Source organism: Gymnogyps californianus, chromosome 13, assembly GCF_018139145.2.
Source record: "Gymnogyps californianus isolate 813 chromosome 13, ASM1813914v2, whole genome shotgun sequence".
Lineage (NCBI taxonomy): Eukaryota > Metazoa > Chordata > Aves > Accipitriformes > Cathartidae > Gymnogyps > Gymnogyps californianus.
The window spans coordinates 810437-822947 of NC_059483.1; the positions used below are offsets into that span (position 1 = coordinate 810437).

The window sequence follows — 12511 nt, forward strand, 5'->3', positions numbered from 1 at the left end:
GTAAGCCTGGGGTGCTCATCGTTCTGCTGCAGTCCCCTTGTGCGGTGGGCAACAGGGCTCAGCCGCAGCCGGTGGGCACACGGGACTGGGCACAGCGTTGCCATCTCCTGCTGGCAGAGAGCTGCGGGTGTCTGGGGCCGGTGATGATCGGGTCATTTTGGAGACAAGTCTTATATTAAGAAAGCAGCCAAAAAATACCTTTCCCTGGAGGTCTTTCTGGCACTTTGTGCAACAGGCTTCTCCGTTGACATTGAGCGCTGCCTTCATGCGCTGACACCGCGGAGGCTGACGCCTGATAGAAGACGTCATCTGAGCAACTGTAAGTCATCTTGTATCGGAGGAGGAATAGTGCCTAATGTTACAAAACCCGTAAGGAAAGGATTGCTTCCTCCGTGTAGCTCTTTGCACTTTGCTGCAGAAGCACACTGTGTTGCTGCAAACCACACACACAGAATTTCAGCCAGGCTCAGCGTTCTAGTTGGGTTGTAGTGACCATAAAACCATGCCGCCTCTGAGCCCCCTGCCCAGCCGTAGGCTCATAGGGCCATCGAGGACCGGCTGCCCAGTCGTCCCAGCCAGCTGTTGGCCATAAGCAGCACCGTGTTCTCATGTTCACAGTGTTATCGACTGCCACTGTCAGAGTAGCTACGTCTTCTCCCATGCCTCCAGCTGGCTGACCCAGAATCTTACCGATTTTTCCAATTTCTCACCTAATTTTCTTCATGGCGAGTTTACATCTATTTATCTTATGCTAATACTCTTTCTTCAGTTTTAAATTGCTCCTTTCTTGGGTCTGTGCCCCATAGACAGCAATTGTATACGTTCTCAGCTGTTGTTCCCCTGAGCTGGCTTTTAAATAGCTCTGTCAAGGTTTTGGGTGGGGTGGGTTTTTTTGGTTTGTTTTTTTTTTCCATTTTTTTAATGTTGCCATTCATTTACAAACCTACTGTCCTGGTTTCGGCTAGGACAGAGTTAATTTTCTTCCTAGTGGCTGTATAGTGCTGTGTTTTGGATTTAGTAGGAAAAGAATGTTGATAACACACTGATGTTTTTAGTTGTTGCTAAGTAGTGTTTATACTAAGTCAAGGATTTTTCAGCTTCTCGTGCCCAGCCAGCAAGAAGCTGGAGGGGCACAAGAAGCTGGGAGGGACACCATCAGACAGCTGACCCAAACTGGCCAAAGAGCTATTCCATACATATGACATCATGCCAGTATATAAACTGGGGGAGTTAACTGGGAGGGGATAGCGGCTCGGGAACTAACTGGCATCGGTCAACGAGTGGTGAGCAATTGCATTGTGCACCACTTACTTTGTATAGTTTAATTCTTTTAGTATTGCTATTGTCATATTATTATTATTATCATTATCATTGTTTTTCATTCCTTTCTGTCCTATTAAACTGTCTTTATCTCAACTCACGAGTTTTTTTTTCCTGATTCTCTCCCCATCCCAGGGTGGGGGGCAGTGAGCAAGCGGCTGCGTGGTGCTTAGCTGCCGGCTGGGGTTAAACCACAACACCTGCCAAAGGCTGAATGTAAAATGTTTTTCTCATCTCTGTGCCACCTTTGGTGCGTGTGTGTGCTGCTCGGCTGTTGGCGGTGGGAGGCTGTTTGCGGTGGGTCGATCCCCGCTCAGGCGCCTCAGCCTGTGCGCAGTGCTCCGTGTCGTGGGGTTGGCCATGGCGGTCACGCTCGCTTTCCTTCTGCGTCCCCTCTGTCGCATTCAGAAGCCTTTCTCCAGCTTTTGGAGGGATGCGAGCATTCTTGGGGGTCTTTGACGAGGGACTTCTGCCGTATTTGGGGTCTCGGTAGTCTGGATTGCCGGTGGGGCCCGTCGTTGGGGCTCTGCGGGGCTGCGCTCCCCCGCCTTGGGCCATGTCAGATGTGGTGCTGGAGGCAGCAGTGGTTGTCATCCTGCCTGCCACTCCGGCAGGGCTGCCGGGCCCCGGGCTGGAGCGCGTCTCCTCGGGAAATCTGATTGCTGCTGACATCTCACGTGGTTATGTGCGTGGCCTAAGAATAACGAGCAGTTATCGGCTGCGATATGGGCTAATTGATCTGAAAATACTTACAAAAGCTGAATCCCCAGGTTTTCTGATTACAGATGTTCCCTCTCTCAGCTGGAGTAGCAGTCCCACAGCCTGTCTTTGGCGTTGTTGCTCTCCTTGGTTTGCCAAGGAATCTTGTTTTCTCCAACATCCATGCCACTGTGTTTCAGAAGAGCTGAGGAAATTGTATTTGTTGCATTTTCTACCTCTGATTCTGCATTTTAAATAACAGGACTGCTCACAGTGGAAACTCCTTTCTTATGAACAGAACCAAACAGATTGGTAAATTTGGTAAATGCTTTCAGCTCTTCCTAAAGCAGTTTGGCAGGTTTTTTTTTTTTTATTGATTTCTACTAAAAGTTCCTATAAATTCCAAGTTCAGAAACACAGATTGCGAGGTGGCTGTTTTTCTCCTGTGGACCTGCAGCATTTCTGTGCACATCCTGATGGTGCTGGGCAGAAGCCAGAGTTGGAGAGTTTTCCTAGTGAGGTTTGCTCTTCATGGCAAGGAGCTTATTTTTAATCTCGCAAGGAAAGCTCTGAACATGCGATATTAAAAAACCATATGTACTAGTTGAACCAAGAAAGGGTCTCAGCCCTGTTTGGGACATTTCTTTGAGAAACCTTTAGCTTTCACAGAATAACTTGTTAGTGATGCTCTCCGAGGCAGCCCATTTCCTTTTAGTTTGCCAAATTATTTTTATTCAGTGTAAATAAGGACCTGCCACCATTATGGGAATTCCAGGAGTTACCAACCTGCCACCGTAGAACAGCGTCTCCTGTACACATTTCTTCAACTGTGAGTAGAAGCCGTTCTCCTATTGCTGCAACCTCTTAGTAACCGCTGTGCAGAAGCGTGCAACTGGAGAGGTCAGGCTGACCAGAGATGGCATTTCATTAGATTAAAACAGCTCATGCCAAAGCTTTGGGGAAGAGGAGTGCAAATGAGAGCGTTTGCAGTCCAAACCTGGGCCTGTCATTTCCAGCTGCCCCCTACTCTCTAACAGCCAAAGCAAACCGCTCTTCTCCAGCTGCCCTGTGGCGATGCTGCACTGCTCCGCCAGCCTGTGACGACTGACTCTTGGATCACTCGGGATCAAACGCTCAGCCGGGGGTTTCTCATTTCCAGTTATGTGAGAGGCAAAGCAGCTGTTTGGCCAGGTAACAGCGGTGCAGAGGCAGCGGCCGTGTCCAGCTCCCCCAGGACAGTGGGCAGACACGGGATTGCTCCTGGCTGCGGTGGTCCTCAGCGTGCCAGTTCTTGCGCTGCAGGAGCAGACACGGGATCGCTCCTGGCCGTGGTGCTGCTCGGGGTGCCGGTTCCTGCCGTAGTGGGTGTTGGATGGAAGGTCCGCCTGGGCGGTGGGTGCTATGTGGCCCTCCGCCGTGGGCAGCAGCCGTGGCCCACGCGAGGCTGTCTGTGTCCCTCCTGCGCGCAGCCGGCTGGGTGCACCAGCAGTACGGGCAGCCCTGCCTGAAACCTTTGGCCGAGAGCACTCCTGCTGCCAGAGAGCAGGAACGAAGGGGTTAATCCTTGAGTGATGGCGGGCACCCCTCGGGTTTTTAACAGTTTAGCTCTTTCTTTGTAGACTTTACTGTAGCCCAAGAAAACATGAACTTTTCTGTTCCCAGTTGCCTGTGCTTTGGGCTTGTCTCACTCCAGTCGTTTCTAAAAGCCGGTTCTCCGCGAGGCATGTCAGTCAAGCGCCTGGAGATGACTCCCCTCCCTCCAATTACAGAAGCACAATTAGTGATCTCTTCCCGTGAGTGTCCTCTGCTTTCTGGCTCTGTCTTCCAGGGTTTAAGGTTTTGGGGTTAGGTGCTGAAGAGATATGTCTAACATGGAAAGTGTAATTGGTGCTCGGCTGAAGGTTATAATTAAAGGGCTGTTAATCCCCCCATGACGGACAGGACTGATGCAGCTCATGCTGATGCTGCTGGCCAGAAAATTGCTTGCAAACAGTGCTGGTAAAGATGGTGCGGATTTTGGTCTGGACTGTCAGCTAGCACCCATCAAGGTGTCACCCTGGACATGAGTAGAGGCCTGTTGGGTTTGGGTTTGCTGGGGATCCGCTCTCTCCGTCTCCGGTGTGTGAGCCGGCCGGATTAGAGGGGGAGGGTGGAGGGCGTCGGGATCAAACAGCAAATGGTGGCTGCTCCATCGGTGGGGCTGCTCTCCAGCTCCCCTGTGCAGGCGGGAGAAAATGGATGTCCTCCAAGTGCTCCTGCCCGTTCCCTAGGCAGCAGGCATGAAGGGTGGAAAAAGGCTTTTCTGCCTGCCTGTATTTTTTCATGATTATCTGAAAAGGCTACTTAAGAGCAAGTTCATTTTAATTGAAAGGAGGGTGCCTCTTAAATGCAGCAGCAAAGTAATGATGGAAGCAGGGGAGCGACAATGCAGGCGCTGTCGGGGGCTGTGTTTGTGAGCGGCTGACTCAGAGACCTCCGGAGCACTGAAGAATGTCGTCTTCTCTGTTATTGCTTCTGTCTTTGCATTAATGATGCCAGCAGCCCTTAATTTTGTTTTCTACCGCAAACCTTTTCCATTTAACATGCAGCAACAGCTCCTGGGGTCAGTGGCCATCTCCATTTGTTTGTGTGACTGCTCATAGCTGAGTGGCTTTAGGGTCATGGCTAGCAAGCTCTCCATGTCTGGAGAGACTGCCCTTTGCCTCTGCGTGCTTAGATGGTACTGGCCTGGCTGAACTTCTGCAAGGAAACGTGAAAGTGTCAAAGCAATGTGTTACGGGAGTGGGGAAAGGAAAGAAATTCTGTTGACGAAGGTCAAAATGTGCCTTGCTGATGCCTGGATGCCCAAGAGGATTGTCAGGGTTATTAAGAGCTGTTCTGGAGACCACCTCGGGTTGTAATCCACTATGAAAAGAGAACTAGAGATCAAATCTGTGTGTTTTTAAATAAAAATCTGTATCAAACTTGCTCAGGAAAGCAGAGCTCTGTAAAGCAAGTCCTGTGTTGGCACCAGCAGGAGTGGGAATGTAAAATCCATATGGGATGTAATGAAATTTCCACTGACCTTGTGTGGGAAGGAAACTCTTGTCGGCAGGGGAATGTGAAGGTTTTAAAAATGTTTTGTTATGAAACTGTTACCTTTGTATCCTGTAGGAACGTAGTTTTTAAGAGGCTTAATTCAAAGGCGGTTATTCTTTGCCACCCTCAGCTCCAGTGAATGCCATCGTTAACCGCAGAAGTTGTGTAACGGGGAAAGTGCTTGCCTTCAAAAGGGGGTGCGTATGAAGCAGCGCTGTAAGGTAGCAGGCATGCCATACCCCGGGAAGCCGTTCTGACGAGCTCGGTGGATGACAGCACCAGCCTGCCATCTCGCATCCTGGCTCTGCTCGGGTGGAAAGCAAGGGAGCTGTCGGAAGCCATGACTGCGTAGGTGGTCGTCTCCTGTTGATCCCATAAGGCATCGCAGCTCTTGCACAACACAGAGCCCCTGAAGAGCAGTCTTCCTGATGAAATCAAAGCTGCAGTGCTGCGTACACGTGATCTTTCTGTAAAGCCTAGGCTATGTTTCAGCAAATGCTGGATTTTCAGCTACCAAGGACTGGACCAGCTTTCAGGTGTGATGACCGAGCACTGCTTTCTGGAAGTTTGCTCAGCTTCTCCAGGCATTCCCACGCATCTCTGTAGCAAAACCAGGCTAAATTTTGCTGTGTTGCATTAAAGCATCCTTCCTCTCTCCCCAGAGAAAGTGCCATTGCGAGGGGAGCAGATCTATTTTCTGCCTGTGAGTGCAAATGTGAAGAAGAGGGGATGGAGAAGCCGTGTTGTTTGCGAGGTGTGCAGCTCTGTTTCAGCATAGTGCTGGATACCATAGGAATAGGATACTGCTTATTTTGATGCAAGAGTAAAGACCAAGAAGCTCTGACACTAGTCATTTTGAGACCTCATTTGCAATGAGAATTTAATTTCTTTTTCTCCATTCTTTTAGCAGCCTTTTTTTTTTTTTTTTTTTTAAAGAGTATTTCTAGCATTGCTTATATAGTGGAATTGTCTTTCATTTCAGGTTGTTCTGCAGCTCAGCTGTGAACGAGGGCTGTGATGTTTGTGTGCAGCAGATGCCCAGAGTCACAGGGGAGCCCTGGGTAGAGGCAGCAGTTGTGCCGAGCATCCATGCTGCGCGTCACCCTTTCTCCTCTGCCCGGGGCCTCAGCCCTTTTGGCTGCTGTGTCCAGCGTCCTCGTGTCTGCAGATGAGATGGATGTAGGTCAGAAACGAGTTAGAGTGCTTTGGCTACCGCAGGGATGGTTACACGCTTATCCAGGCAGACTTCAGGAACAGAAAATGGCTTTGCTAGTGGCCAAGTGCAGTCTGTTGAGTCCCTTGCCAAGGCTGTGTATGAGCCTCAGATGCAGGCTTTATGAACAACTCATAAAGTATCAAGAACATAAAGGAAGTGCTGTAAAAGCAGTGCCCACGGAGGATCCGACATAAGGTGACCGATTAACTTCGGAGCTTTCAGCATTCGTTATTTCCAAGGAGCTTTTGGTTTTTAGGTGACCTTCATGCAGCCTGCAGCCTCCAGTCCCATTACTGCCATCGTTAAATTACCCAGTAATGAGATTGCTGCAGGTGTCCTTGTTCCTGCAGCTCTCCGAGTTCACCTGTCAGGCTGCGAGCGGCTCAGTCTCACACGATAGTTGTTATGCGAAGAAATGCTGAAAAATACCAGATTGCCAGATTCTTATGATGGCAATTTTAACCTCCTCCACATGGGATCCTCACAAATTTAAAGAGCGTGAAATTGTCCATAAATCTTTTGTGATTTCAGTCAGTGCTTTGCATCATCATTACTTAATTTATTAATTCAGCATCCAGTATGGAGTAATGATTGTCTGGATAGGACCTTGCTATAGCTGCGAAGTTGTGGGACAGCCTGATGTTGGCAGGGGACTGGTAGGGCTAGCCTGCCTTGTGTGCATATATATGTGTATATATATATATATACACACACACACATATATATACTGAAGACTATTTCACGCATTGGAATGACACCACTGTGTTGTCTTGGTTCAGGTTGTCAGTTACAATGGGGTGATTTCAAGCGTGTGCTCAGGCAGTACAGGTGTTTTTAGTTTGCTGTGGCTCTTGCGGGTAAGTTACCGTTTGTCATCTTACTATGCTGAATTTGCAGAAGTAACCAAGGATGAGGTCTAGCCCTCTTGCCAAAGAGCGTTACCAGTTTTAGGACTTCCTTCTTAGTACAGGCTGAGTCCTCCTGTCACGTAGGCAGCAACAGTTCAACGTGCTGCAGCCTTGCACCAGAAGTTTAAGAAGGCATAGCTCCTGCTTTTGCAGAAAATCCAGGCAGAAAGCCACCCAAGAGCTCACGTTTGCAGTCCGCTCCTGGTAATCCTTGTAGGCGGCCGAGCACCCCCTCACAGTGCGGGAGGGCAGGCGAGGGCTCTGCACTTCTCACAGAAGGCACCCGCAGTGCAGTGGGGCTGGCAGTCCCAGGGTTCCCACTGCGATCACCAGCAGCTGATAATTGAGCCTGAGATGTGCTGGGGAAAGAGAACTTGGGGCCGCCCAGTTCAGCGAGCCCTGGTGCACTTCTCCAGTAACCACAAGTTGTGTTTCTCCTGCGTGCATCTGCGCGTACATGGTGGTGTGCACGTGCTTCACCTTGTTTGGTGATGCACTGAGCTTGGGAGCTAACTGTTAGTGCATTGTAAGCTCATAAGGTGATGGAGGGAAAGCTGTGACCTGTGGCCTGGACGCTGTCTGAGCTGGGATGTGATGCTAGTGGAAATAGTAAGCTTTGGTGCCACCAAAATCCTGTTCTTTCCCCTCTTGCTATCGCTCTCCTGTCCTCTGTTGTCCCCCTACCCTCACCTCCCCAAAAGGGCCAGAAGTTTGGGTGTTTATAAATCAGTCAAACTTGATGTTTTAAGAGCTGCTTGTCAGCTTAGATCAGGTGTGGGTCTGGTCTGTCACGTTAAAAAAGAAATGGCTCACCGAGCAGTGGGGTGTGGTGCAAGTGTCTGGGTGCTGTAGTGCCGGGCTGTGGGTGCTGCGTGCATGCTCGGGGAGCGGGTGGCTGGCCCGAGGGTTCGTTGGTTGAGCTCAGGATTTGCCCTCTGGGTTGCACAGATCTGCAAGACCATGCAAGGAGGCTGTAGGATACTTGGGCAAAGAGCAGGTGGAGATGGGGCCTCACCCTGTATTTGGCAGGCTGCAGAGCTTGAGGGGGTCTAGGCACTAATTTGGAAAGGAAAAAATAGTGTTAGTACAGAAGAGAGGGAGTTGAATTGGTGGTGGGGCTGTTACTGCTAGCGTTAGGCCAGCAGTGAATTGGCACGTCTGTGGGAGCCAGGGAGGGGACAGGGTGGGACGAAGGCTCTCCGAGGTGTCCTTGTGTGCTGCCCTGTGCTGCTCTGGCCCCGTCGAGCCCTGAGGGTGCGCACACAGTGAAGGGGGCAGGTGTGATGCTGCGCTCCCGCTGCCGAGCTTCTCCGCTGGCTTTTTTGCTAGGTATGCTTTGCAAATATATCCTGTTGGAGTCCATCAGCTACAGGTGACCAAAGTGAGAAAAATATAGTTAATCACAAACCTTAGGGAAAGATAAAGAATGTGTTGTTTATTATGGATTGTTTATAAAAATGTTCATAGCGTTAAGAAGGCTACTTCTGTGGATGGACTAAAATGGCTGCAAGTGCCTTGTCTGCTCAGCAGAGTGCATTTCTGTGCACCATTGTCATTGCTGGGGGAGAAAGCTAAGTTTCTCAAGCTGAGCACGTGCAGGAATACGCTGTTGCTGGAGCTGACCCACTCAGCTGAGGTGTCTGCCTAGCTGCCTTCTGCAGGTGGGGTGTGCAGCGCTGGCTGGAGCGGTGGGGAGGGCCTGGGGGGCTGCTCTCCCCTCTCCCCTTGGGGCCTGGGAACCGGCAGTCATTGCACGGACCCGTTTCATCGTCTGACCTCTGTGATTCTGGCTTGTCTGATCCCTCCACTGCGCAGCTGCCCCCTCTGGAAGCCGGCTCAGCCCAATTGTTCTCACTCTGAATATCTTTTTTTCCACCGCCTAGTCTTGTTTTTTCCTCCTGTTCCCAGCTCTGCACGCCCCCTCCCCATGGGGCTCCCCTTCCCGCCGGGCAGAGCCCAGCTGCTGCTCCTGCAAGAGAGAGTCACTCCCTGCGCAGGCTTCCTCGCTGCCCAGCGCTTCCAGGAGCTGCTAAAAACCTTCCCTGTGTTTGGGAAGCGGTTTGGAAGGTGTATTTCCGTCACACACTGTGCCACGGGTGCTGCAGTGCTCGTCTTGCAGAGAGGGCGAAGGGTCTGACCGTACTTCATGAGCAGCGTTTCGCTCTCCGATGCTTGCCTGTCTTCCCGGGATAAGCCCCGTGTTGGGGATTTGCAGCCTTGGCTGTGTTATGTGAGAAGGGGGAGCTGGAAAATTGCAATTGGTCTTTTACCATGGGAGAGAAGTATGCTCAAAATGAGGTTGATCAAGGCGAAAAATACAACTCTGACATACAAAGAGGAGAAACATTAAACCATTCTTCCAGTAATTTGAATGTGCTGAACAGAATTTGTGTGCCTGAGGTTATCGGTTATGGCAGTGCTAGATAAGGGTCAGCACTGGAGAACAGGTCTGTCTGCTGCTTGTGGGATGCTTGTTCATCGCAGGAGGCAGCAGGCACCCTGGCGATGCTGTGGCAGAGATGCAGGCTGCCCGAGGCTCCCGTCCCCTCTCCCTCTTCCGCACAGGAACCCTCCGGGCACCGCAGAGCCCCTCTTCGGCGAAGGTTGCGGGGCGTTGTGGTGTATCTGTCACAGTCTGAAGGTCCTTATGAGAAAGCAAAAAAACCTGGAACAGATAAAGTCTGTGGTGTTTAGTGAGCTGGAGTTCGGAGGGTCTGAAAGGCTTTTTAAGCCTTTGAGCGAAAGACGAGTTTGATTTGCCAGTTAACCCAGCAGCGCTGGGGGGACGTGGGTGAGAGGAGTAGGCATTTACAGTGCCGGCTTCCTTCAGGTCATTGTCAGCCGTTTGGTAGGTATTCAAATGGTCATTTATCAAGAAATAATATGTTAGTTTATATGCAAAGAATACAGGATTTCAGGTAGCACTAGATAAATTGAGGTATCATTTTCTAGTTTCAAAAAGGCAATTGAAAAGCTCTGAGGGTCGATCTCTGTGTACTTACACAGCTGTTTATTTTGACAAAGAACAAGGTTTTAATATGAGACCAGTGAATGAAATTCTTCTGCGCTCTCTCGGAAAAAAAAAAAATCTGTTGGCCTTGAATTAAACCTGGGGCTCGTGAGGGAGCCTGCTCTAGCAGCGCCTGTGCGATTTGCTCTGAGACAAGGAAAGGCAACCTCCTGGCCAGTGTTTGTTGCTGACGTTGTATTTTCTTCTCCTCTCTTGTGTGCATGCAGAAATCCGAACTCAGCTGGTCGAGCAGTTCAAATGTCTGGAGCAGCAGTCGGAATCGCGCCTGCAACTGCTGCAGGACCTGCAGGAGTTCTTCCGCAGGAAGGCTGAGATCGAGCTGGAGTACTCCAGGAGCCTGGAGAAACTGGCTGAACGATTCTCCTCCAAGATACGCAGCTCCAGAGAGCACCAGTTCAAGTAAGCAGGCATTTCCAGGGGCAAAATGGTGCAAGATGATGAGCCAGAGACTGCCTCGAACACTAGATGTTTGTTTGTAGCTGCACAGTCTGAAACTGGAGTAAACTAAATAGCATCAGTGGTGACCTCGTCTGCCTTATCACTGTGCAGAGTTCACAAAAAGAACTAGAAATGTCTTTTTCCAGGACTTTCACCACAGCGTTACTGACCTGTGCTGCCCGATTTAGACTTACTATGCACTTCTTTGAGCAGTACAATAAAAATAAGAATCGGGGACTAGGAACGAGTCAAGCCCCTTGATTTTTTTTAAGAGGCTTGAATTCATTTGCTGATTTGATTGTGCAAATAATGGTGGGCCCATTTTATAAACCATGGTTTCTGTATATAGTCCAATCCTTAGATGACAGAGTGCTTCACATTGCACACGGATCTGCTTACAGGCTCAGACTTGGAAGCAGTTTCTGGAAATCTAATTTATTGCAGTTTTTTAAATGAAGTATGTATGTTTTCTGTGTACACACCCATACAGTGTTGAAGCTAGGCAAATCCATAGTGGAAATATTTTGAAACAAAGCTTTGAAATAGGAAGTATGAACTGGATGCTGGAATTGTGTGAAACTCAAACTGATGATGAAAATTGTAAAATCCGTGAATGTGTGAATGTGTGCAAGTTTTCAAAAGCAGTCTCTTTTCAGTTTAACCACACTCTCAAGCTTGGCTAAAACAAAAAAGATCTGGGGGGAAAAAAAAAAAAAGAAACAAACTTGAGGCAGAATTTAAATCTGGAGGTGACTGTTTTGTGGTGACGATATGTAGCTTGTGCCGATACGCTGGCAGCCGTGACTTCAAGGCTCCTGTGAACGCCACTGTCCCGTTGCTGTTGGAGGAGCTGGTCCCTGCTCTCCGGGTGCACTCGAGTGTGCCTGGTCGGAGGTGTCAGGCTGGCCTCCACAGGACGATGCTCAGTGTTCTCACATGTGTGTTAGTAGCTGTCAGGGTTTTCCTCCATGCTGCTTATGTTCCTTGCCACGACCGGCTCCCCTCGATGGTTTCTCGGGGCGTGGGGTCTCGCTGGGCAGCACGAGCGGTGCCGCCGAGATGTGGCCGGCAGGGTCTGCGCCCCGGGGCCCACGCAGCAGCACCTGCAGCATGGAGGCAGATGCTCGTCCTGGCTGCTTCCCATGCAGCATGTCAGCTGAAGTTCCCCACCTTTGCATCCCCTGGCCATAGCATTTGTCTCTCTCTTCTTCTGACAGTGGTGTCCATGAAACAGTCTCCCAATTGGTATTATGCCCTTTGCTGAAGATGAAACTAGTGTCATTCAATTCAGTGGCCAAAGACTGCAGCAGCTCTTTAGCTCCTTTCCCAGAAAATTGAGGGTTTTGCCTGTCTGATGCACTTAGCCTTGCTAGCCCCTGGCTCTTTACAGTCTTTTTCTTTCTCTAACCCCTTGTGATTATTTTTTCCTGTTTCAGCTGCAAGAGTAGCGATTTCTGCTATTACATTACTAAATCCTATTTATTCCATATTACTAAATCCCATTTAATCTGTTTACTCGGTCTCTCTAGTGAGCAAGGCTTTACTGTTGTCTTATGCAAAAGTCCAGTGAAAATGAATTGCTGTTCAAATGCTGTCTGTTCTTTTTGCATCTGAGTGTTGCTTGTCAGTTGTGTGGTGCCGGGCTGGCGCTGCTGTATCATGCGTTGGGGATAACTGTCCTGGGGAAGGCATTGGCCACTGTGGGCTCGGGAAGGTGCTCTTGTTCAGAGACGGAGCCCCCGAAGGCTCGCTCTGTGTGTGTGTGTGTGCCTCTCCCATCAGCTGAGAGCAGTGTTACGGCACTGCCATTGCTTATGGTGC

The 12511-nt window shown here is 49.9% G+C and overlaps 1 protein-coding gene across 5 annotated transcripts in view; it reads left to right on the forward strand.

The window, feature by feature from the left end:
• Window positions 1-12511, forward strand: part of SRGAP3 (SLIT-ROBO Rho GTPase activating protein 3) — a 129509-nt gene that overhangs the window by 54226 nt on the left and 62772 nt on the right. For all 5 annotated transcript variants that reach the window (XM_050904697.1, XM_050904699.1, XM_050904698.1 and 2 more), the window contains exon 2: window positions 10459-10651. In XM_050904697.1, coding sequence (XP_050760654.1) covers window positions 10459-10651 — 193 coding nt within the window. The remainder of the gene's footprint in view (window positions 1-10458; window positions 10652-12511) is intronic.